This window comes from Pseudopipra pipra, unplaced genomic scaffold (genome assembly GCF_036250125.1).
Source record: "Pseudopipra pipra isolate bDixPip1 unplaced genomic scaffold, bDixPip1.hap1 HAP1_SCAFFOLD_118, whole genome shotgun sequence".
Taxonomy (NCBI): domain Eukaryota; kingdom Metazoa; phylum Chordata; class Aves; order Passeriformes; family Pipridae; genus Pseudopipra; species Pseudopipra pipra.
In genome coordinates, this window is record NW_026990597.1 from 63,271 (window position 1) to 89,039 (window position 25,769).

The following is a 25,769-nucleotide window of genomic DNA, read 5'->3' on the forward strand; positions in this document are numbered from 1 at the left end:
CTCCCTGGGCTGTCCCGGGGCCGATCCCTGTCCCGGGGCCGGGCCGGGCCGGTCCCTCCCCGCCGGGGCGGGGGAGGCTCCGCCGCCGTACAAGAGCCGGGACCCGCCCGGGCGCGGCCACTCGCCGCGATCCCGCCGCGCACGGACCCGCCGGGGCCGCTCCGGGACCACCGGGATCGGGACCCGCCGCCAGGAATCCGGCACCGGCCATGGCCCGGGCCGGGAGCTGAGCCCGCTGCCCGCAGGTACCGACCGGGAACGCGCCGGGGACGGGAACGCGCCGGGGACGGGAACGGCGGCTCCGGGCGGGGCTGGGGGGGGACCTCGGGAGCGTCCCGGGGAGCTCGGGGGGTCCCGGGACTGTCCCGGGGGTGCAGGGGGGGTGTCCCGCGAGTGTCCCGGGGGTGTCCCGGGGGGCTCTGGTGGTCCCGGGACTCTCCAAGAGTTCAGGGGGGTGTTGGGGAAGTATCCCGAGGGCTCTCGGGGGGCTCCGGTAGCCCAAGGAGTGCAGTGGGGGAGTCTCCCGGTGGTCCCGGGAGTGTCGCGGGGGGCTCCGGTAGCCCCGGGGGTGTATCCCGGTGGTCCCGAGCCTGTCGTGGGGGTGCAGGGGGGGGTTGTCCCGTGACTGTCCCGGGGGGCTCCGCTGCTCCCGGGGGTGCAGGGGGGTGTCCTGGGGGGCTCCGGGAGCCCCAGGAACTCCACGGGGCGGTGTCCGGGGGGGCCCACGCGTGTCCCGTGATTGCCCGGGGGGAGCTCCGGGAGTCCCGCGCGTGTCGGGGCGGAGGGGCCCGGGGGGTCTCGTGGGCCACGTAAGGCGGGGTGGGGAGTGTCCCACGCGTGTCTCAGGGGTGCGGGGGGGGGTCCCGGGGGTCCCAGGACGTCCCGGCCGCGCTCAGGGCGTGGCCCCCCCCATCCCCCCCCTCTCCGACCGCGCCCGGGGAGTCCCCGCTGGGGGCGGGGCCACGGAGATCCCCCCTCCCCCCCCCCCCTTCCCGCGCCCATCCCCGCCCCGTCCGGGTTCGGGGGACCCCTGGGGGGGTCCCGGTGCCGTGGGTTGGGGGGATGCGGGGCGGGGGGGGGCATCCCAGGGATCCCGCGAGGGCGCGGCCGCGCGTGGGCGATCGGTTAATGAAGGTTCAGTTAATTAACGTTCATCAGGGCCGGTTTCAGCGCGGGGTGGGAAGGGCCCGGCACGGGGGGAGGGGGGGGGGGGGCGTTAATTTTTTGGGGTTCGCTCGATCCCCCCGAACCCCCTCAACCCACTCAAAGGCTGTTTGGACTCGTCGATGGGAAGGTGGGATTTGGGGGGGCGTGGGGGGGGGGGCGCAGGTGCCCCCCCGCGCACCCGTTGCGGTTTTTGGGGTGCGGCCGCACCCCACGCGCCACTTCCCTCCCCTCCCCGCTCTTCCTGGGGACACCCCCCACCCCATCTCGGGGGGCCTCAGCGAGGCCCCACCCACCCGAGAGAGGCCCCCCCTCCCCTGAAAAGCACCGCGGGACCCCCAAATCAAACCCCACCCTGAGCGCGGGGGGGTGGGAGGGGGGGGGGGCAGGCGCTGCTTCTGAGCGCCCCCCACCCCCTCCGAAGATTTTGGGGTTCACGCGGCCAGCTCCGGGGGCACGGCGGGGACCCCCCCTCGTCCCCGCCCCGCGGTTTTGGGGGGTGGGGGGTGGAGGTGAAAGGGCCCTCCCCACATTCCCGCCCCCCCACCCCCGACGCCACCGCGTGTGGCCGGCGGGCAGAGTCCGGGCAGGACCCGGTGGAACCGGTCCGGGAGCCGCGGTGGCGGCGGCGGGATCCTCCCGGATCCCCGGGATCCTCGACGCCCGCGGGACTCTCGCCCCAGCCGGTTCAACCGGTACGGCCGCGGGGCCCCGCCCGGTCCCCGCCGCGCCTCGCACCGCCGTTCGCTCCCCTTTTTAGGTTTTTTTTTGTTTATTTGTTTGTTTGTTTTCCTTCTCTCCCCCACTTTTTTTACTCCTCCCTTGCCCCGGTTTTCCCTCGTTCCGTCCCCATTTTGGGGATGGTTTTCCGCGGTTGGCGGCGGCTCCTGAGGGTTTTCCTGGGAGGATCCCGGGCCGTGCGTCACCCGCCGTCACCGGCCCGGCTGCTCGAGGCCCCCGGAGCGGCCCCTGCCCCGCCCGAGCCCCCGCATTTGGGGGTCCAACCCGTCCCGGACATCCCCACATTTGGGGGTCCAACATCCCCCAGACATCCCCACATTTGGGGGTCCAATGCTCTCCAAATTTGGGGGTCCAACTTGTCCCAGACATCCCCACATTTGGGGGTTCCATGCCCCTCAAATTTGGGGGTCCAACCCATCCCAGACATCCCAGATTTGGGGGTCCAACATCCCCCAGACATCCTCACATTTGGGGGTCCAGTGTCCTCCTGATACCCCCAGATTTGAGATTCCTACCCCTCCTTCCCCCCCATCCCGGGGTCTTACCCCTCGCTGGGGGGTTGGGGGTTCGCTGCTGGCGACTGTGAAGGATTTTGGGGACCCCCTCCAGTTTTGGGGGTCCAGGGGGGTGTTGATGGTTCCCGGCGTGGTGTCGGTTGAGGAGGGAGGGGGGGAGGAGGATGAGGAGGGTCCTGGGAGTCCCTGGGGGGTGACACCGCGGGGTGGGCGCTGCAGGGAGGGGTCTGTGGGGTCTGGAGATGAGGATGAGGAGAGTGGGGGTGACACCGTGGGGGTGACACCGTGGGGGTGACACCGTGGGGGTCCTCAGTGAGCGGCGAGGATGATGAGGGCGCTGGGGAGGGGAGGGGGTCGCGGGGGTTCTGGCCGCCCCCCCCCCTTCCTCCGCCGCAGCCGCCGGGCCGGTTTTTGGGTGATTAAGGACCTGTGGCCTCAGCAAATCGTCCCTTTGTGGCCCCGGAGCCGCCGGGCTCGGCCGCGGCTGCACAAACAGCCGACCGGGAGCGGGGATTTGGGCTGGGGGGGGGCTCACGGGGGGTGGGGGTTCGCCCTAAACAGCACCCATGGGTGGGGTTCCCAACACTGTCCCCCTGTCCCCTAAAAAGCGTCTAGGGGTGGGGGAGGCCCCCAAACAGCACCAGGGGTGGGGTAGGGGGTCCCCAAACAGCACCCAGGGGTGGGGGGTGTCCCCCAAACAGCACCCAGGGGTGGGGGGTTCCTCTGCTATCCCCGTGTCCCCTAAACAGCACCAGGGGTCGGGGGGTGTCCCCCAAACAGCACCCAGGGGTAGGGGGGTTCCTCTGCTATCCCCGTGTCCCCCAAACAGCGCCCAGGGGTGGGAGGGGTCCCCAGCACCATCCCCGTGTCCCCCCCCATTGCCCCCAAAAGAGCACCCAGGGGTGGGGGATCCCTCTGTCGTCCCTGTCGCCCCCAGCGTTGTCCCAAAACAGCACCCAGGGGTGGGGGGTCCAGTACCATCCCGTTGCCCCCCCATTGCCCCCAAACAGCACCCAGGGGTGGGGAGGGCCCCAAAAGAGCACCCAGAGGTGTGGGGGGGGTCCCAACACCGTCCCACATCCCACCAGTGTCCCCCAAACAGCCCCAGGAGTGGGGGGGGTGTCCCTAAACAGCCCTCAGGGGTGTGGGGGGTGGGTGGCTGGGTGGGTGGGCGTGGGGGGAGGGTCCCGCCGCCGCCCCCCGTGGCGGTGACAGCGCCCGTTCGGGTTCGGGGGGGGGTGTTCGTGTCTTTTCTTTTTTTGGGTGCCGTGGGGGGGACCCCGGCGGGTGCCGCGGCCGCGGGTGGCATCTCCCTCCCGCTGCGGCTTTTTGGGGACACGGGGGGGGGGGAACTAAAAATACAGGGAAGGGGCGGCACGTGGTTCACCCCAAAAATAGCCGCGGGCGGTTGCGGCGGGGGGGGGGGGGCGGGGGTGGCACCGCCGAGGGGACACGCGAAGGTGTCCCCTGTGCCCGGGGGGGGGGGGTGAAACGAGCCCCTCCCCCTCCGAGGACACCCCGGGCTGTGGTGGGGGCGGGGGAGGGAGGGGGTGAAACCCTTGGAAAACCCTTGGAAAACTCTTGGAAAAGCCGCTCCTCGCCCCTTTTCGCGGCGCGGGGGAAGAGCCCGCGGGGCCCGAGCGCGGCCGCGGCCGCTCCCTGAGCTCGGGGCGGGTCTGAGTCACCCCCCCCTCGGGCCCCCCCCTTCCCCCTCCTCCCCGGGGCCCCCCCCCCGGAGCCCCCGCCCAGCCCTGAGTCACAAACCTGTTCGGCCGCCGCCGAGAGGAGCCTTCCAGAGGCTTCCGTGGCCGGATCGGGCCCCCCTGGAGACACCCGTGGGGTGGGGGGAGGCGGGATGGGACCCCCCCTTCCTCATCTCCAAGGTCAGATCAGGCTGCCCCCCCCCCTTCACCCAAAGCCCCCCCTCGAGACCACCCAGTGTCACCCGGAGCTTCCCAGGGGTGGAGGTGCCACCCCCCCCTCCCCCATCCAGTTGGGGTGTCTGGAGACCCCCCGGGACCACCCCCCACCTCCTGGAGCTCCACGGGGGGGGGGGGATGCCCCCCCCCCCGGCAGCCCCTGACAGAGCTTGGGGACCCCCCTGGTGACACTCAGAGGGTCCTTTATGGCCACTGTCCCCCCAGTGCTGGCACTTGGGGACCCCCCTGGTGACACCCAGAGGGTCCCTCTGCCCCCAGGACCTGCCCACCCCAGGGTTGTCCCTCCCCGTGTCCCCCCACTCACTGGACAGGGTCCCCTCATCACCTCCTCGCCACCAGGGACACCTTGGTGGCTCCGTGGCCACCAGGACCCCTGAGGTGGCCATTCCACCCCCCCCCAGCTTGGGGGTCCCTGGTGGGGGTCGGTGGAGGGGGGGCAGCTCCTCCCGGGGTTGGGACCCCCCCAAAATCTCCCGCTGAGCTCTGTGGGGGTGTCCACCCCCCCGATCTGGTGACAGCGGCACCGCCCCCCCCCCCCCCCCCCCCCCCCCCCGTGGTGTCCCAACATCCAGGTGGTTAAAAACCAGGAACCCCCTGGAGAATGACCCCCCCCACCCCCCCCGGGGGGTCCTCAGGCTCCCCAAATTGGGGGAGGGAGCGGGGGCTCCATCCCCAGTGACCTTCCCGGCCATCCTGGTGTTCCCCCGCCCCGGACCCTCGGCTGGGGGGGTTGGGGACCAGGTGGGCCCCAAGGGTCCCATCCCACCTTTCCCGGTTTGTGGAGCTAGAAAACGCCCCCTTGGTGGTCTGGGGGTTCTTTGGGGGCGGGGGAAATAACAACAACCCTCCCCCCCCCTTCCCAAAATTCCCCCCCCCCCCAAATCCCCTTCAGGGCTGGTGGGAATGGGACACTCTGGGAGGTGGTTTTGGGGGGTCCAGGCGAGGCCTGGGCGGTGACGGCTCCAACCCCAAACCAGCCGGAGATCCCAAACCTCTCCCGAAATTCCCGGTGGGATTGAGGAACCGGGACTGGAACGAGGTGGGTTGTCCCGGTGGGCTCCGGTCCAGGCTGGTGGTGACCTCCTGGGGCAGGGCCTGTCCCACATCCCCAAGTCCCAGATCCTCAAGGATCGGGCTCATCCCGCCCTTTCCCTCTGTGACTGCGACGGGAGGAGGGTTTACTCCTGATTTCTGTCTCATCCCAGCCCCAAATTCCCTAAAAATGGAGAAATCCCCTCAAAACATCCGTAGGTGCCCGAGGAGTTGACCCTGGGGGGGATCAGCGCCCGAGGTGATGCAGGGGACAGGGGACAGGTGACATTCCAACGTCAGCCCCGCTCCGTCCTTCCCGACCACCCAGCCCTGGAATTCCTTTAATTCCCACACAACAGTGGAAACGTGGATTCCCGGGCAGGCAAAGCTGCTCCTGGGGCCGAGCTGGCCCAGAAGGGCCTTCAGGACCGGGTGGGACGTGGGGACAGCGAGTCCCTGTCCCCGGAGCTCCCACCTCGCACCGTGGAGCCAGATCCGGATCCGTCCCATCCGGAGGTTTTGGGGGAAGGAAGAGGGATCTGGGGGGGAGAGCTGGAGCTTCACTGACCCCCCCCGCTGTCCCCTCCAGGCTGGGAAGGTGACACAGGAACCGCCGCGAGGTCCTACGGGCGAGGGCAGAGGATTCCTGGGGCGGATCCGGGGCAGGACCTTCCTCCCGACAAGGTCAGTGGGGCCGCCCGGGGCTCTCCCTCCTCCTCCTCCTCCCCGACCCCTTCGTGGTGTCCCTGCCCCTCACCCCATCCCCGATCCCGGCTGCAGATGGAGAAGGAGGAGGAGACGCGGGAGATCCTGCTGCCCAACTGGCAGGGCAGCGGCTCCCACGGCATCACCATCGACCAGACCGACGACGGCGTCTTCGTCAAGCGCGTCCAGCAGAACTCCCCCGCCGCCCGCATGGGCGTCGTCAAGGAAGGTGGGGCCTGGGAGGGGTCTGGGGGGGCAAACTGAGGGGGTTTGGGGCTGTTTGATCACTTCTGGTGGCGCAGGGGCTCCTCCCCGAGGGTTTTTTGGGGGGAAAAATGGGGGCTTTGGGGCTGTTTGGCCCGTCCTGGTGGCACCTTGGGTGGTTCCTCCTCCACCCTCACGGGCGATGACCCCACAGTCACTCCCGGTGGAGTCAGGGGGCTCCTCCTTGAGGGTTTTGGGTGTAAAAACCAGGATCTTTGGGGCTCTTTGGTCCATCCTGGGGTTCCTCTCTGAGGGTTTTGGGTGTAAAAACCAGGTCTTTGGGGCTGTTTGGTCCACCCTGGTGGCACCTGGGGTGCTTTCTCCTCCACTCTCCTGGGCACTGACCCCACGGTGACTCCCGATGGGGACAAGGGGGCTCCTCTCTGAGCGTTTTGGGGTTAAAAATGGGGTCTTTTGGGGTTGTTGATCCATCCTGGTGGGCCCTTGGGTGGTTCCCTCCGTCACCTTTGCGGGCGATGACCCCATGGCCACCCCCGGTGGGGACGAGGGGGCTCCTCCCTCCCTCTCCCCGCCTGACCCGCCCGCGCCCGCAGGGGATCAGATCGTGAGTGCCACCGTCTACTTCGACAACCTGCAGTCTGGGGAGGTGGCGCAGCTGCTGCAGACCATGGGCCACCACACCGTGGGACTGCGGCTGCAGCGCCGCGGCGACCGCTCCCCCCTGCCCGGCCAGCCCTGGGCGCACGACGTGTTCGCCGCCGGCAGCCCCGAGGTCGTGCTGGTGAGTGCCGGGCGCTGGGGACGGTGGTGGTGGTTGTGGTGGTTGTGGTGGTGGTGGTTGTGGAGGGAAGGAAAGCGGTGGAGGTGCTGATCCGGGGTTGTCTCGGTTGCAGAGCGGAGATGACGAGGAGTACAGGAGGATTTACACCACCAAGATCAAGCCCCGGCTGAAGTCGGAGGAAGGGGCGGACGCTGAGGGCGGGGGGACGCAGAGCAGGACCATCACGGTCACCAGGAAGGTCACGGCCTACACCGTGGACGTCAGCCGGCACGGCGGCGCCGGCGACCTCAGCGCCGCGGGGACCGACCTCGACATCCGAGTCCCGAGCCCGGGACTCACCCTCGGCGCCGACGGAGAGCCCGGGAAAACCTGGCTGCCAACAGGAGAGCTGAGGACTCAGCCAGAGAGCCAAATTCCTGGTGGAGAAACTGGAAAAGTCGTCCTGCCGGAGATGCCGACGGGCTGGAAAGGCTCCGGTGCCTTCCCGGGGTCACCCAGGGTTGAAACCAATGGACAGATGGGAGAGCTGGAGGTGGGATTCCACGTCAAGGGGCCCAGGGTGGACGGGAAAGGACAAGCCCCGTGTCTCCAGGGAGAGGTTGACGGCTCTCCGCCGCCCGTGGATGTGGGGAAGATCAAGATTCCCGCGTTAAAAATCCCCAAATTTGGGTTCCAGGCTGGCAGCAGCGAAGCTCCGGTCCCCCCGGCGGGCGCCGACACCAACATCACCTGCTCACCTGTCCAGGTGTCACCCCCCTCAGCCACAACCGGGAAGGTCCCCTCCCCTCAACTGGGCATCCCCGGCGTCGGCATCGACGGCCCCGGCGTGGAGCTCACGGCTCCCGGCGCCGACGGCACCAAGGGGAAGGTCCAGATCCCGCACATGACCTGCCCCAAATTCACTGCCCTGGACTCGCGGGGGGACGGCCCCGCCCTGGAGATCGGGGTCCCCAAGGGCGAGGCGGCCGTCGAAGGAGGGTGGAAAGGCCCCACCTTCAAGAAGGTGGAGACGCCCCAAATCTCCCTGTCCGACGTGAACTTGAGCCTGAAAGGCCCCCAGGCCAAGGGGGACCTGGGGGGGGTCACCGTCCCCAAGGTGGGGGGGGACCTCTCGGGACTCGGCCCCAAGGGGCTCCAGGTGGACGTGAAGGCGCCCGAGGTGGAGTTCGGGGGTCGCGTGAAGGGCCCCAACGTGGACGTCGGCGCCAAGGGGCTGAAGGGAGAGGTGGACGTTTCCATCCCGGCCGTGGGCAGTGAGTTCAAAGGGCCCCAACTGGAGCTTAAAGGCCCCGCGGGGAAGATGCCGGAGCTGCACGTCCAGACCCCCCAGATCTCGATGCCCGACGTCGACCTGAACCTCAAAGGTCCCGGAGTGAAAGGAAATCTGGACATTTCCAAACTGGAAGGGGAGCTGAAAGCCCCCGGACTCGACATCAAAGGCCCCAAAGTCGACGTTGAAGTGCCCGACCTGGACGTCCAAGGTCCTGAGGGCAAACTGAAGTTCCCCAAGCTGAAAATGCCCAAATTTGGGGTGAAGGGAGAGACTCCCAACATCGAGGTGACTCTTCCCAAGGGGGAGGTGGACATTTCTGGCCCCAAAGTGGACATTTCTGCCCCCAAAATGGACATTTCTGGCCCCAAGGTTGACCTGAAGGGGCCCAAAGTGGACATTTCTGGCCCCAAGGTGGACGTCGATGTCCCGAGCGTGGACATCAAGGGCCCCAAAGTTGACATCGAGGCCCCTGACGTGGACATTCACGGCCCAGAGGGGAAGTTCAAGATGCCCAAGTTCAAGATGCCCAAGTTTGGGATGCCCGGGGTCAAGGCTGAAGGCCCCGAGGTGGACGTGACCCTGCCCAAGGGGGACATCGATGTTTCCCTGCCCAGGGTGGAGATGCCAAGCGTGGACATCCAGGGGCCTGAAGGCAAAGTGAAGGTGCCCGAGATGCACATCAAGGCCCCCAAGGTCTCCATGCCCGACGTCGACCTGAACCTCAACGGTGCCAAGGTGAGGGGCGACCTCGATGCCTCCATCCCCGCTTTGGAGGGGCCCCAACTGGAGCTCAAAGGCCCCAGAGTTGACGTTGGGAGCCCAGAGCTGGATGTCCAAAGTCCCGAGGGCAAACTGAAGTTCCCCAAGCTGAAAATGCCCAAATTCGGGGTGAAGGGAGAGACCCCCGAGGTCGAAGTGGCCCTTCCAAAGGGCAAAGTGGACATTTCTGGTCCCAGTGTTGACGTGCCGAGCGTGGACATCCACGGGCCCGAGGGGAAGCTGAAGGGCCCCAAGGTGAAGGTGCCCGAGATGAGCATCAAGACCCCCCAGATCTCGATGCCCGACATCGACCTGAACCTCAAAGGTCCCAAAGTGAAGGGAGACCTGGATGTTTCCGCCCCCAGGCTGGAAGGGGAGCTGAAAGCCCCTGGGCTCGACATCAAAGGCCCCAAAGTCGACGTTGAAGTGCCCGACCTGGACGTCCAAGGTCCTGAGGGCAAACTGAAGTTCCCCAAGCTGAAAATGCCCAAATTTGGGGTGAAGGGAGAGACCCCCAATGTCGAGGTGACTCTTCCCAAGGGGGAGGTGGACATTTCTGCCCCCAAAATGGACATTTCTGGCCCCAAGGTTGACCTGAAGGGGCCCAAAGTGGACATTTCTGGCCCCAAGGTGGACGTCGATGTCCCGAACGTGGACATCAAAGGGCCAGAAGTGAAAGGAAAAGGTCTCAAGTTTAAAATGCCCGAACTGAATGTTCAGACCCCAAAACTGTCCATGCCAGACGTGGATCTGGGGTTGAAGGTCCCAAAACTGAAGGGGGACGTGGCAATTTCTGGCCCGAAGATCTCTGGGGATCTGAAGGGCCCCAAAATAGACGTGGAGGGTCCCAAGGTGGACGTGAAAGGCCCCAAAATAGACGTGAAAGGTCCCAAGGTGGATGTGGAAGTTCCCAGGATGGACGTGGAAGGTCCCAAAGTGGATGTTGAGATGCCGGAGGTGGACTTGGAATGCCCAGAAGGGAAGATAAAAGGCCCCAAATTTAAGATGCCGAAACTGAACATTAAGTCGCCCAAAATCTCGGTGCCGGACGTGGATTTGAACCTGAAGGGCCACAAAGTGAAGGGAGAGATGGATGTTTCCCTCCCGAAGGTAGAAGGTGAGGTCAAAGGGCCCAAAATCGACGTGGAGGTCCCGGACGCAAACCTGGAGGGTCCGGAGGCCAAACTGAAAATGCCCAAAATGAAACTGCCCCATTTCCACGTGTCCGGCCCCAAACTGGAGGGAGCCGAGGTCGATGTGAACCTGCCCAAAGCAGAGCTGGAGGTGTCTGGGCCGGAGGTGGACGTTGAGGGGCCGGAGGTGGACGTGGGAGGTGCAGAAGGCAAATGGAAAGGTCCCAAATTCCGGATGCCGAAGCTGAACATCAAAACGCCCAAAATCTCGATGCCGGACGTGGATTTGAACCTGAAGGGCCCCAAAGTGAAAGGAGAGGTGGATGTGGCAGCTCCCAAGATCGAAGGGGACGGGAAAGGGCCAGAAATGGAGGTGAAGGGGCCGAAGGTGGATGTTGAGGTGCCCAACCTGGACGTGGAGGGTCCCGAGGGGAAGGTGAAGGGCCCCAAGTTCAAGATGCCCGAGATGCACATCAAGGCCCAAAAGATCTCCTTGCCCGACGTGGACATCAACCTGAAGGGCCCCAAGGTGAAAGGAGATGTGGACGTGTCAGTGCCAAAGCTGGAAGGTGATCTGAAGGGTCCTGAACTGGACATCAAGGGTCCCAAGGTGGACATCGAGGCCCCTGACGTGGACATTCACGGCCCAGAGGGGAAGTTCAAGATGCCCAAGTTCAAGATGCCCAAGTTTGGGATGCCCGGGGTCAAGGCTGAAGGCCCTGAGGTGGACGTGACCCTGCCAACAGGAAACCTGGATGTGTCCGGTCCCAAGGTGGACATTGAAGGTCCAGAGGTGGACATTGAAGGTCCTGAAGGAAAACTGAAAGGCCCCAAGTTCAAGATGCCTGAGATGCACTTTAAGACCCCCAAGATCTCCATGCCCGACATCGACCTGAACCTGAAGGGCCCCAAGGTGAAAGGAGACGTGGATGTGTCAATGCCAAAGCTGGAAGGTGACCTGAAGGGCCCTGAACTGGACATCAAGGGTCCCAAGGTGGACATCGAGGCCCCTGACGTGGATATTCACGGCCCAGAGGGGAAGTTCAAGATGCCCAAGTTCAAGATGCCCAAGTTTGGGATGCCCGGGGTCAAGGCTGAAGGCCCCGAGGTGGACGTGACCCTGCCGACAGGAAACCTGGATGTGTCGGGTCCCAAGGTGGACATTGAAGGTCCAGAGGTGGATGTTGAGCTGCCCGAGGGGAAGGTGAAGGGCCCCAAGTTCAAGATGCCCGAGATGCACATCAAGGCCCCCAAAATCTCGATGCCTGACGTTGACTTCAACGTGAAGGGCCCCAAAGTCAAAGGTGATCTTGATGTGTCTGTTCCCAAACTGGAAGGTGACCTGAAGGGCCCTGAACTGGACATCAAAGGCCCCAAGGTCGACGTTGACCTTCCTGATGTTGAGCTGGAAGGTCCTGAAGGAAAACTGAAGGGCCCCAAGTTCAAGATGCCCGAGATGCACATCAAGGCCCCCAAGATCTCGATGCCCGATGTCGACTTCAACCTGAAGGGCCCCAAGGTGAAAGGAGACATGGACGTGTCTGTCCCTAAGCTGGAAGGTGACCTGAAGGGCCCTGAACTGGACATCAAGGGTCCCAAGGTGGACATCGAGGCCCCTGACGTGGACATTCACGGCCCAGAGGGGAAGTTCAAGATGCCCAAGTTCAAGATGCCCAAGTTTGGGATGCCCGGGGTCAAGGCTGAAGGCCCCGAGGTGGACGTGACCCTGCCGACAGGAAACCTGGATGTGTCTGGTCCCAAGGTGGACATTGAAGGTCCAGAGGTGGACGTTGAGCTGCCCGAGGGGAAGGTGAAGGGCCCCAAGTTCAAGATGCCCGAGATGCACATCAAGGCCCCCAAAATCTCGATGCCCGACATCGACCTGAACCTGAAGGGCCCCAAAGTGAAGGGGGATGTGGATGTTTCCCTTCCCAAACTAGAAGGTGACCTGAAGGGCCCTGAACTGGACATCAAGGGCCCCAAGGTGGACATCGAGGCCCCTGACGTGGACATTCATGGCCCAGAGGGGAAGTTCAAGATGCCCAAGTTCAAGATGCCCAAGTTTGGGATGAAGGGAGAAGGCCCCGAGGTGGACGTGAACCTGCCCAAGGGGGACGTTGATGTTTCCCTGCCCAAGGTGGACATGGAGATGCCAAGCGTGGACATTGAAGGTCCTGAGGGGAAACTCAAAGGCCCCAAGTTCAAGATGCCCGAGATGAACATCAAAGCCCCCAAGATCTCGATGCCTGACATCGACCTGAACCTGAAGGGCCCCAAAGTGAAGGGGGGGGTCGATGTCTCTGTTCCCAAACTGGAAGGTGACCTGAAAGGTCCGGAGGTGAATATTAAAGGTCCAAAGTTGGATGTCGATGTTCCCAATGTCGACGTTGAAGGTCCCGAGGGGAAATGGAAAGGACCCAAGATAAAAATGCCAGAGATGAACATCAAGGCACCAAAATTTTCCATGCCCGACATCGACCTCAACTTGAAGGGTCCCAAACTGAAGGGGGACGTGGATGTTTCTGCCCCAAAAATAGAGGGTGACGTGAAAGTGCCAGATCTGGAGCTGAAAGGACCCAAAGTGAACGTGGATGTTCCTGACGTTGAACTTGAGGTCCCAGAGGGGAAGATCAAGGGCCCCAAGTTCAAGATGCCCGAGATGAACATCAAGGCCCCCAAAATCTCGATGCCGGACTTTGATCTGAACCTGAAGGGCCCCAAAGTGAAGGGGGATGTGGACGTGTCTCTTCCCAAGCTGGAAGGAGACCTGAAAGGTCCTGAAGTTGACCTCAAGGGCCCCAAAGTCGATGTCAACCTTCCTGACGTTGAGCTGGAAGGACCTGAGGGGAAGGTGAAGGGCCCCAAGTTCAAGATGCCCGAGATGCATTTTAAGGCCCCCAAAATCTCTATGCCGGATTTTGATCTGAACCTGAAGGGCCCCAAAGTGAAGGGGGACGTGGACGTTTCAGTCCCAAAAATTGAAGGTAATTTGAAGGGCCCAGACCTCGACATCAAGGGCCCAAAACTGGATGTCAATGTCCCCGACGTCGACCTCGAGTGTCCGGAAGCGAAGTTGAAGGGCCCCAAGTTCAAGATGCCCGAAATGCACTTCAAAACCCCCAAGATCTCGATGCCCGACATCGATTTGAACCTGAAAGGCCCCAAACTGAAGGGAGATGTTGACATTTCCGCCCCCAAACTGGAGGGGGACCTGAAGGGCCCAGAGGTGGATGTCAAAGGCCCTAAACTGGACATCGAAGCTCCTGACGTGGACATTGAGCTGCCAGAGGGGAAGGTGAAGGGCCCCAAGTTCAAGATGCCCGAGATGCACTTCAAGGCTCCCAAAATCTCGATGCCAGACTTTGATCTGAACCTGAAGGGTCCCAAAGTCAAGGGGGATGTCGATGTGTCCCTGCCCAAGGTGGAAGGTGACCTGAAGGGGCCAGAGGTTTCACTGAAGGGCCCCAAAGTGGACATTGAGGCTCCAGATGTGGAGCTGGAATGTCCAGAGGGGAAGATCAAGGGCCCCAAGTTCAAGATGCCCGACATGAACATCAAGGCCCCCAAGATCTCGATGCCGGACTTTGATCTGAACCTGAAGGGCCCCAAAGTCAAGGGGGATGTGGATGTTTCCCTGCCCAAGGTGGAAGGTGACTTGAAAGCCCCAGACATCGACATCAAGGGCCCCAAAGTCAACGTGGACCTTCCTGATGTAGAGTTGGAAGGACCTGAGGGGAAGGTGAAGGGCCCCAAGTTCAAGATGCCCGAGATGCACATCAAGGCCCCCAAAATCTCGATGCCCGACATCGACTTCAACCTGAAGGGCCCCAAGGTGAAAGGAGACGTGGACGTGTCAGTGCCAAAGCTGGAAGGTGACCTGAAGGGCCCTGAACTGGACATCAAGGGCCCCAAGGTGGACATCGAGGCCCCTGACGTGGACATTCATGGCCCAGAGGGGAAGTTCAAGATGCCCAAGTTCAAGATGCCCAAGTTTGGGATGAAGGGAGAAGGCCCCGAGGTGGACGTGACCCTGCCCAAGGGGGACGTTGATGTTTCCCTGCCCAAGGTGGACGTGGAGATGCCAAGCGTGGACATTGAAGGTCCTGAGGGGAAACTGAAAGGCCCCAAGTTCAAGATGCCCGAGATGAACATCAAGGCCCCCAAGATCTCGATGCCCGACATCGACCTGAACCTGAAGGGCCCCAAAGTGAAGGGGGGGGTCGATGTCTCTGTTCCCAAACTGGAAGGTGACCTGAAGGCCCCAGACATTGACATCAAGGGCCCCAAAGTTGATGTCAACCTTCCTGATGTTGAGCTGGAAGGGCCTGAAGGAAAACTGAAGGGCCCCAAGTTCAAGATGCCCGAGATGCACATCAAGGCCCCCAAGTTCTCCATGCCCGACGTCGACTTCAACCTGAAGGGCCCCAAGATCAAGGGTGATGTTGATGTGTCACTCCCTAAGCTGGAAGGTGACCTGAAGGGCCCTGAACTGGACATCAAGGGCCCCAAGGTGGACATCGAGGCCCCTGATGTGGACATTCACGGCCCAGAGGGCAAAATCAAAATGCCCAAGTTCAAGATGCCCAAATTCGGGTTTTCTGGCCCCAAAGTTGAAGGCCCCGAGGTGGACGTGACCCTGCCGACAGGAAACCTGGATGTGTCCGGTCCCAAGGTGGACATTGAAGGTCCAGAGGTGGACGTTGAGCTGCCCGAGGGGAAGGTGAAGGGCCCCAAGTTCAAGATGCCCGAGATGCACTTTAAGGCCCCCAAAATCTCGATGCCTGATGTCGACTTCAACCTGAAGGGCCCCAAAGTCAAAGGGGATGTGGATATTTCTGTTCCAAAACTTGAGGGAGATTTAAAGGGCCCAGACATCGACATCAAAGGCCCCAAAGTCGATGTTGACCTTCCCGATGTTGAGATGGAAGGACCTGAAGGAAAACTGAAGGGCCCCAAGTTCAAGATGCCCGAGATGCACATCAAGGCTCCCAAAATCTCGATGCCCGACATTGATTTCAACCTAAAAGGCCCCAAGGTCAAGGGTGACGTGGATGTGTCTCTTCCCAAGATGGAAGGAGATTTAAAGGGCCCAGACATTGACATCAAGGGCCCCAAAGTCAATGTTGACCTTCCCGACGTTGAACTGGAAGGGCCTGAAGGAAAACTGAAGGGCCCCAAGTTCAAGATGCCCGAGATGCACATCAAGGCCCCCAAGTTCTCCATGCCCGACGTCGACTTCAACCTGAAGGGCCCCAAAATCAAGGGAGATGTGGATGTGTCTGTCCCTAAGCTGGAGGGTGACCTGAAGGGCCCTGAACTGGACATCAAGGGCCCCAAAGTTGACATCGAGGCCCCTGACGTGGATATTCACGGCCCAGAGGGGAAGTTCAAGATGCCCAAGTTCAAGATGCCCAAGTTTGGGATGCCCGGGGTCAAGGCTGAAGGCCCCGAGGTGGACGTGACCCTGCCGACAGGAAACCTGGATGTGTCCGGTCCCAAGGTGGACATTGAAGGTCCAGAGGTGGACGTTGAGCTGCCCGAGGGGAAGGTGAAGGGCCCCAAGTTCAAGATGCCCGAGATGCACATCAAGGCCCCCAAATTCTCCATGCCCGATGTTGACTTCAACCTGAAGGGCCCCAAGATCAAGGGCGATGTAGATGTGTCTGTTCCCAAACTGGAAGGTGACCTGAAGGCCCCAGACATTGACATCAAAGGCCCCAAAGTTGACGTTGACCTTCCCGATGTTGAGCTGGAAGGTCCTGAAGGAAAACTGAAGGGCCCCAAGTTCAAGGTGCCCGAGATGCACATCAAGGCCCCCAAGTTCTCCATGCCCGACGTCGACTTCAACCTGAAGGGCCCCAAAGTGAAAGGAGACGTGGACATGTCTCTTCCAAAGCTGGAGGGGGACCTGAAGGGCCCTGAACTGGACATCAAGGGTCCCAAGGTGGACATCGAGGCCCCTGACGTGGACATTCACGGCCCAGAGGGCAAAATCAAAATGCCCAAGTTCAAGATGCCCAAGTTTGGGTTTTCTGGCCCCAAAGTTGAAGGCCCCGAGGTGGACGTGAACCTGCCCGACGCCGACGTCTCTCTTTCGGGTCCAAAGGTCGATGTTTCCCTTCCCGACCTGGACATCGAAGGACCTGAAGGAAAATTGAAGGGCCCCAAGTTCAAGAAGCCCGAACTGCAGTTCAACGTCCCCAAAATCTCGATGCCTGACATCGACCTGAACCTGAAGGGCCCCAAACTGAAGGGGGATGTCGATGCTTCCCTTCCCAAAATCGAGGGTGAGCTGAAAGGCCCCAAGTTGGACATCAAAGGGCCGGAGCTCGAGGTCGAGGGGCCGAAGGTTGATCTGGAAGGAAAAGCTAAAAAATCCAGGTTCAAGCTCCCCAAATTTGGCTTCTCTGGCCCCAAAGTTCAAAGCCCTGAGGTGGATGTGAAGCTGAAGAAACCCGAGGTGGAAGTGTCTGGTCCCAAAGTCGAGGTTCAGGCTCCGGATTTGGACGTCCAGGCGAAATCCAAAGGCTCCAAGTTCAAAATGCCTTTCCTGAATATTTCCTCCCCCAAAGTGTCGATGCCGGACGTGGAACTGAACCTGAAAGGGCACAAAATGAAAGGGGAGTTGGACCTGTCCGGCCCCAAACTGGAAGGGGAACTGAAGGGCCCTGAGCTGGACGTCAAAGGCCCCAAGGTGGACATCGAGGCCCCTGATGTGGACATTCATGGCCCAGAGGGAAAAATCAAAATGCCCAAGTTCAAGATGCCCAAATTTGGGCTCAAGGGAGAGGGGCCAGAGGTGGACGTGAACCTGCCGGCGGGAGAGCTGGACGTGTCCGGTCCCAAGGTGGACATTGAAGGTCCAGAGGTGGACATTGAGCTGCCAGAGGGGAAGATCAAAGGCTCCAAGTTCAAGATGCCCGAGATGAACATCAAGGCCCCCAAAATCTCGATGCCCGACATCGACCTGAACCTGAAGGGCCCCAAAATGAAGGGGGACGTGGACGTGTCCCTCCCCCAGGTGGATCTAAAAGGACCCAAAGTGGACGTGGAAGTTCCCGACCTTGACGTCGAAGGGCCCAAAGGAAAAATTAAAGGCCCCAAATTTAAAATGCCCGAGATGAACATCAAAGCCCCCAACTTGTCCATGCCAGACCTGGACTTGAGCCTGAAAGGTCCCAAGCTTAAAGGGGGGGTGGATGTCGACCTCTCAGCGCCAAAACTCGAAGGCGACGTGAACGTGCCGGACATCGACATCAAAGGCCCCAAAGTGGACATTGAGGGGCCAGAGGTGGACATTGAAGGGCCCGAGGGGAAGATCAAGGGCCCCAAGTTCAAGATGCCTGAGATGCACATCAAGGCCCCCAAAATCTCCATGCCTGATGTCGACTTCAACCTGAAGGGCCCCAAGATCAAGGGTGATGTTGATGTGTCACTCCCTAAGCTGAAAGGTGACCTGAAGGGCCCTGAACTGGACATCAAGGGTCCCAAGGTGGACATCGAGGCCCCTGACGTGGACATTCACGGCCCAGAGGGGAAGTTCAAGATGCCCAAGTTCAAGATGCCCAAGTTTGGGATGCCCGGGGTCAAGGCTGAAGGCCCCGAGGTGGACGTGACCCTGCCGACAGGAAACCTGGATGTGTCCGGTCCCAAGGTGGACATTGAAGGTCCAGAGGTGGACGTTGAGCTGCCCGAGGGGAAGGTGAAGGGCCCCAAGTTCAAGATGCCCGAGATGCACTTTAAGACCCCTAAAATCTCGATGCCCGACATCGACCTGAACCTGAAGGGCCCCAAAGTGAAGGGGGATGTGGATGTTTCCCTTCCCAAACTGGAAGGTGATCTGAAGGCCCCAGACATTGACATCAAGGGGCCCAAAGTCGACGTTGACCTTCCCGACGTTGAGCTGGAAGGGCCCGAGGGGAAGGTGAAGGGCCCCAAGTTCAAGATGCCCGAGATGCACATCAAGGCCCCCAAGATCTCGATGCCAGACTTTGATCTGAACCTGAAGGGTCCCAAAGTCAAGGGGGACGTCGATGTGTCCCTGCCCAAGGTGGAAGGTGACCTGAAGGCGCCGAAGGTGGATGTTAAAGGTCCTGAGTTGGATGTTTCTGCCCCAGATGTTCAAATTGAGGGCCCAGAAGGGAAGATCAAGGGCCCCAAGTTCAAGATGCCCGAGATAAACATCAAGGCCCCCAAGATCTCGATGCCGGACTTTGATCTGAACCTGAAGGGCCCCAAAGTGAAGGGGGATGTGGATGTTTCCATTCCCAAACTGGAAGGTGACCTGAAAGCCCCAGACATCGACATCAAGGGGCCCAAAGTCGATGTCGACCTTCCTCACGTTGAGCTGGAAGGACCTGAGGGGAAGGTGAAGGGCCCCAAGTTCAAGATGCCCGAGATGAACATCAAGGCCCCCAAAATCTCGATGCCTGACATTGACCTGAACCTGAAAGGCCCCAAATTGAAGGGAGATGTGGATGTGTCTCTTCCCAAGATGGAAGGTGATTTGAAAGGTCCTGAAATTGATATTAAAGGCCCGAAAGTTGATGTTAATCTTCCTGATGTTGAGCTGGAAGGGCCTGAGGGCAAGATCAAGGGCCCCAAGTTCAAGATGCCCGAGATGAACATCAAGGCCCCCAAGTTCTCCATGCCTGATGTTGACTTCAACCTGAAGGGCCCCAAGATCAAGGGAGACGTGGACGTGTCTGTCCCTAAACTGGAAGGTGACCTGAAAGGCCCTGAACTGGACATCAAGGGCCCCAAGGTGGACATCGAGGCCCCTGATGTCGACATTCACGGCCCAGAGGGGAAGTTCAAGATGCCCAAGTTCAAGATGCCCAAGTTTGGGTTTTCTGGCCCCAAAGTTGAAGGCCCCGAGGTGGACGTGACCCTGCCGACAGGAAACCTGGATGTGTCCAGTCCCAAGGTGGACATTGAAGGTCCAGAGGTGGATGTTGAGCTGCCCGAGGGGAAGGTGAAGGGCCCCAAGTTCAAGATGCCCGAGATGAACATCAAGGCCCCCAAAATCTCGATGCCCGACATCGACCTGAACCTGAAGGGCCCCAAAGTGAAGGGGGATGTGGATGTTTCCCTTCCCAAACTGGAAGGTGACCTGAAGGCCCCAGACATCGACCTCAAGGGCCCCAAGGTCGACGTTGACCTTCCCGATGTTGAGCTGGAAGGGCCTGAAGGAAAACTGAAGGGCCCAAAGTTCAAGATGCCCGAGATGCACATCAAGGCCCCCAAAATCTCCATGCCTGACGTCGACTTCAACCTGAAGGGCCCCAAGATCAAGGGAGATGTTGATGTTTCACTCCCTAAACTGGAAGGTGACCTGAAGGGCCCAGACATTGACATCAAGGGTCCCAAGGTGGACATCGAGGCCCCTGATGTGGACATTCATGGCCCGGAGGGCAAAATCAAAATGCCCAAGTTCAAGATGCCCAAATTCGGGTTTTCTGGCCCCAAAGTTGAAGGCCCCGAGGTGGACGTGACCCTGCCGACAGGAAACCTGGATGTGTCCGGTCCCAAGGTGGACATTGAAGTTCCAGAGGTGGACGTTGAGCTGCCCGAGGGGAAGGTGAAGGGCCCCAAGTTCAAGATGCCCGAGATGCACATCAAGGCCCCCAAAATCTCGATGCCTGACCTGGATCTGAACCTGAAGGGCCCCAAAGTGAAGGGGGATGTGGATGTGTCACTGCCAGGAGTCGAAGGAGAACTGAAGGGTCCCGAGGTCAGTGTCGCCGCCCCTGACGTCCACATCGACAGCCCAGAGGGCAAATTCAAACTCCCCAAATTCAAGATGCCCAAGTTTTCCATGCCTGGATTTAAAGGGGAGGGGCCAGAGGTGGACGTGACCCTCCCGAAGGGCGACATCAACATTTCGGGCCCCGGCGTGGACGTGGAGGCTCCTGATCTGAGTGTGGGCGGGAAAGTCAAAGGTCCCAAATTCTCCATGCCCGAGATGCACATCAAGGCCCCCAAAATCTCCATGCCCGACGTCGACTTCAACATCAAAGGGCCCCACCTGAAAGGAGACATCGACGTGTCGGCCCCCAGGCTGGAGGGGGACCTCCAAGCCCCCCAGATCGACGTGAAAGGCCCCAAAATCGACGTTGAGGCTCCCGATGTGACCCTGGAAGGGCCCGAAGGGAAACTCAAAGGCCCCAAGTTCAAGATGCCCGAGATGAACATCAAGGCCCCCAAGTTCTCCATGCCCGACATTGACCTCAACCTGAAGGGCCCCAAGGTCAAGGGTGACATGGGCGTGGCAGCGCCAGCGCTGGAGGGGAACCTGCAGTGCCCAGACCTCGACATCAAAGGCCCCAAACTGGACATTCAGGCCCCAGAGGTGACCGTGGAAGGGCCCAAGATCAAGATGCCTGAAATGCACGTCAAGACCCCCCAGATCTCCATGCCTGACATCGACTTGAACTTGAAGGGCTTGAAGGGCAAAGTTGACGCTGAATTCCACGGCCCGAAGCTCGAGGGGGGTCTGAAGGGCCCCGAGGTCGATATCAAGGGGCCCAAAGTCGACATTGAGGGCCCGGCGGTTGACGTCGACGGTCTGGAGGGAAAAGTGAAGCTGCCCAAAATGAAAATGCCCAAATTTGGCTTCAAAGGGGAAGGTCCCGACGTGGACGTGAACCTGCCGAAGGCCGAGGTGGAGCTTTCGGGCCCCAAGGTGGACCTCGACGTCCCAGAGGTGAGTCTGGAGGGACCAGAGGGCAAAATGAAAGGTCCTAAGCTGAAAATGCCCGAAATGCACGTGAACGTCCCCAAAATCTCCATGCCCGAGATAGACTTGAGCTTGAAAGGCCACAAAACCAAAGGAGGCTTTGACCTTTCGGCCCCGAAGGTGGAAGGTCACCTGAAAGGGCCCGAGGTCGATCTGAAAGGCCCAGAATTCGGGGTCAAAGGCCCTGAAGTCGACGTCGAATGTCCGGACCTGAGCGTCGAGGGCCCCGAGGCCAACGTCAAACTTCCCAAGTTTAAGAAGTCCAAGTTTGGGTTCGGGATGAAAAGCCCGAAGGCCGAAGTGGATTTACCTGAGGCGGAGCTGAGCCTGGAGTCACCCGACGTCAACCTGTCTGGAAAGGGCAAGAAGAGCAAATTCAAGATGCCCAAAATCCACATGAGTGGCCCCAAAGTGAAAGGGAAGAAGGGGGCGTTCGACGTGAACGCGGCCGGGGCGGAGCTGGACGCGGATCTCAACGTCGCCGGCCCCGATGTGACCGTCAAAGGCGACGCCGCCGTGAAGTCCCCCAAGGGGAAGAAACCCATGTTCGGCAAAATCTCCTTCCCGGATGTCGAGTTCGACCTGAAATCGCACCGGTTCCGAGGGGAGGCGTCCGCAGGGGTCCCGAAAGTCGAGGGGGAGCTCAAAGCGCCGGATCTGGAAGTTTCCATCCCCGCGGTCAAAGGTGACGTCAAGGGGCCGAGTCTCAGCGTGGACCTTGAAGCTCCCGATGTGAACCTGAAGTCCCCGAAGCTCAAACTCCCTGGGGGGCAGGTGGGTGTGGGGGACGGGAAAGTCGGGGGGGACCTGAAGGGCCCCGGGGTCGAGGTGGCCGTTCCCTCGCTGCCGGATTTCAGCCTGAAAGGACCAAAGGTAAAAGGCGAAGTCGGCGTTTCCGGAGCAGAACTGGAAGGTCCCGAGGGGAAACTGGGATGGCCCAAAGGGGGGAAAGGGGGTCTGGGGCTGGAAATGCCGGATGTGAACTTGGATGTGTCGGTGCCGGGCGTGGGGGGGAGCGGGAGCCTCCCGTCAGCCGACGTGAAGCTCAGAGGGCCCCAAATCTCCGGCCCTGAGTTTGAGGGAAACCTGAAAGGACCAAAATTAAAGGGAGAGTTGGATGTCTCGGGCTCCGTGGAAGGGCCGAACGTCACCCTGGGCACGCCCAGCGTTGACCTCGGAGGTTTGGGGGGGAAGATGAAGCTGCCCAAGGTGCCGGATCTGAGCGCCAAGGGGGGCGTTTCCTGCTCCGTCCCAAAAGTGGAGGTGGGCTCCCAGTCCCCCGGGGCCAACCTCGCCGTCTCCGCCCCGGATTTGGACGTCAACCTGAAAGGACCAAAGTTGAAAGGAGATTTCGGCGTCAAATCCCCCAAAACATCCGCAGACGCCGACGCCGACTTCGAAATCCTCGGGGGCACCATCAAACTCCCGTCCCTGAAACTCCCCCAGTTCGGCATCTCCGGACCCGGCGTGGAGGGAGGGGACGCGGGGGTCGCTCTGGAAGGTCCCCAGGTGAAGGGGGGGCTGAAGGGCTCTGCCCTGGGGCTGGAAGGGCCCGACGTGGAGCTGAAAGGGCCGAAATTCCAGGCGTCGTCTCCCGGAGTCCCCACGCCGGACGTTGACCTGAGGCTGAAAGGACCAAACGTGGACGTGTCCGGTGACATCAAAGGCCCAAAGGTCGGCGTGGAGGCCCCTCGCGTGGAGCTGACGAAGGCGGGGACGGGCGTCCACCTCGACGCTCCCGCCCTGGAAGTTTCCGGCTCGGGGTTGAACGTCAACGTGAAAGGGCCAAAGGTTAAGGGCGGGGCCGAGGTCGGGGGCGGAACCTTCCACCTGTGCGGCCCCAAGGTGGGCGCGGCGGGTCCCGAGGGCGGCCAGGTCAAGGTGTCCTTCCCCAAGCTGCGGATGCCCAAGTTCGTGTTCTCTGACCCCGAGGCCAAGGGCCGGGAGGTGGGAGTGGACGTCGAGTTCCCGGGGGCCGACGTGGCCGCGGCGGCCGAGCCGGAGCCGGACGACGCCGACGGGAGGCTCAAGAAACCCAAACTCAAGATGCCCAAGTTCAACTTCTCCAAGCAGAAAGGGCGGGGAGGCGGCGGCGCCCCCGGGTCCCCCGAAGCGTCGGGGTCCGTCTCGGGCTCCAGGGGGGACCTGAAGAGCTCCAAGGCGAGCCTGGGCTCCGCCGAGGGCGACGCGGAGGCCGAGGCGCCGTCGGCCAAGGGCAAGTTCTCCCTGTTCCGCAGCAAGAAGCCGCGGGCGCGCTCGTCGTCCTTCAGCGACGACGCCTCGGCCGCGCGCGGCCCCGAGGCCGATCCCAAAGCGCCCAAGGTGAAATTCGGGACCTTCGGGGGCATCGGCTCCAAGAGCAAAGGTTGTTACGAGGTGACGGCGAGCGATGAGGAGCCGGGGCGGGCGCAGCTCGGGGTGGGGGCCACCCTGGGCCCCCCCAAATCCCGCCTGTCCTCGTCCTCCTCCTCCTCGGAGGGCGGGCCCCGCGGCCCCGGCGTGGAGCTGACGGTGGCCAAGCGCAAGGAGTGAGGGGGTTGTACATAGTCCCGGACGGGGGGGCCCCCGCGTGTACAGAGGGGGGGTTGGGGGTCCCCCAAATTCGGGGGGGGGCGAGAGGGGGGGTCCCTCTGTTCGTGTAGGACCCACCCGGAGTTTCCCTTCCCTTCCCTGCCATCCCTTTTTTGATATTTTTATTGGGTTTTTCCCCCCCCCCCCCCCATTTCCCCCCAATATTTTCAGTGTTTGGGGGTCGTGGAAATGAATTTTTTTTTGTTCTTTTTTTGATTGTTTGTTTTGGGGGGTTTTTTTGGTCCTTTTTTTTTTTTTCTTTTGGTCTTTTTCGAACAAGTTTTTGGCTTTTTTTTTTTTTTTTTTTTTTTTTTTTTTTGGCGGGGCTGAAACTTCCGGGGGGGAAAATGGGTTTGGGGTGAAGAAAACAGAGCTTTGTTTGTTTGTCTGTTTGTTTGGTTTTTTTGATTTATTGGGGGGGAAAAAAAAATCAACCCCAACCTGTGGATTTCTCGGAAAAAAAATACACCCCCCCAATTTTGATTTACTGAAAGAAAACCCCCAAAATTTGATGTAATTTAAAAAATGGACAAAACCTGTGGGTTTATTAAAAAAAGAAACTGAAAATGTGGATTTTTAAAAAAAAAAGTAAAGGAAGAAAATGACTTTATTAAGAAAAATAAACCAAAAATGTGGATTTATTTTAAGAATAAAAAAAACCTGTGGATTTATTAAAAAAATAAAACACATATGTGGATTTATCACAAAAATAAACCAAATAAAATGGAACTATTATTAAAAAAAAAAAACCACACCAAACTGTGGATCTGTTAAAAACCAAATCAAATAAAATTGGACTCTTATTAAAAAAAACAACCACAACAACAATGGATCGATTAAAAAATATGGATTTATTAAAAGAATAAGTGAAATAAATTGGATTTGTGAAAGAAAATCAAGGAATGAAATTGGTTCTGTTAAAAAAATTGACCAAAAAAAAAAAGGAATCCATTTAGGAATCCAATTAAATGGATTTATTACATAAAATAAGCCACCAAAATGTGGATTTATTAAATAAACAAAAAAAAGCGCATTTATTAATGAAATTAACCAAAAAACCACGAATTTCTTAACGAAATAAACCAAAAAAACAGGGATTTGTTACATAAAGAAAGAAACCCCCCCAACCCCGGCGGGTGAAACCGAGACGTGTCCCTGGATCTTCTGACTCAGGCCTTGGAAAAGTTAATCCCGGCCTAAGTTCACGAGATCAAATGACTCCGGGAAGGACAAAAACGAGGCCGGAGCTCCAGGAAAACGCCTCCCAAAGTTTTTAATTTTCTTTTTTTATTTTTTTTTGCTCGTTTTTCCGGCTGTTTCCGTCGCCGTGTCTTTGTTTTTTTTATTTTGTCTCAGAATTTGATAAGAAGCCTCGATTTGTGTCTTTTTTTTTTTTTTTTTTTTAGCCCAAAAAAAAAAAAAAAAAAAAAAGTGCGTCGGGAATCTGGGAAAAGTTTCCTTCCGGAGGATTTTTTTGTTTGTTTTTTTTTTGGGGGGGAGGTTTAAGTTAAAAAAAAAAAGAAAGAAAAAAAAAATCCAGCCCTGAAAGAATGTAAATAAAAAAATAAAAAAAAAACTTCCCTTTGCAGCACTTTAACGGCGAATTAACAGGAGACAAATGAGAAAATGAGGGTGGAAAATGCAAATAAATGCAAATAAAAATGTTTATTAACCGCGACGCTGCAATTTTGGTGGATTTCGGGGGGGAGGGGGGTTATTGCAGTCCAAATTTGGGGGGTTTTACCCTCGGGAGAGTCCTGTGGCCACTCCCCATCCCTGGATTTGGGGTCACAACCCCCGCAAGCTCAGATTTGGGGTCACAACCCTCCCCCCCTACGTCCCTCCCTCATCTAGGATTTGGGGGTCCTGTCCCCTTCCCCCCCCTCAGATTTGGGGTCACAACCCCCCCCCCCCCCGTCCCTCCCCCTCCTCGGTTTTGTGGTCGTGTCCCCTCCCCCACCCCGAGATTTGGGGTCAAACGACCCCTCCCCTCCCCCCAATGTCCCCTCCGCGCCCCCGCCCCCAATTCAGAGCCTTTTTACACCCCCAGCCCACAAGGGGGCGCTGTTTCCCAGAAAGGAGAGGCACTTCCGGGTAAGGGCGTGAGTTGGTCGCCGTTTTTGGCCCGAGGCACGACGGGAAATGTAGTTCTAAACGGAAAATGGCGAACTTGACCTCCATATTGTCTCCGA

The 25,769-nt window shown here is 59.9% G+C and overlaps 1 protein-coding gene across 2 annotated transcripts; it reads left to right on the forward strand.

Moving 5' to 3' along the window:
- On the forward strand, positions 1 to 25,255 carry AHNAK (AHNAK nucleoprotein). 2 transcript variants are annotated; one of them, XM_064643374.1, is made up of 6 exons: positions 1 to 245; positions 5,982 to 6,076; positions 6,173 to 6,326; positions 6,916 to 7,103; positions 7,216 to 18,103; positions 18,992 to 25,255. In XM_064643374.1, exons 3-6 carry the CDS (start codon positions 6,173 to 6,175, stop codon positions 23,536 to 23,538), a joined length of 15,777 nt encoding a protein of 5,258 aa, XP_064499444.1. In that variant the 5' UTR covers positions 1 to 245; positions 5,982 to 6,076; the 3' UTR covers positions 23,539 to 25,255. The 2 variants fall into 2 exon arrangements, with proteins under 2 accessions (XP_064499444.1, XP_064499443.1); XM_064643373.1 differs by having other exon boundaries at positions 5 to 245; positions 7,216 to 25,255.
- Positions 25,256 to 25,769: the final 514 nt, after the last annotated feature.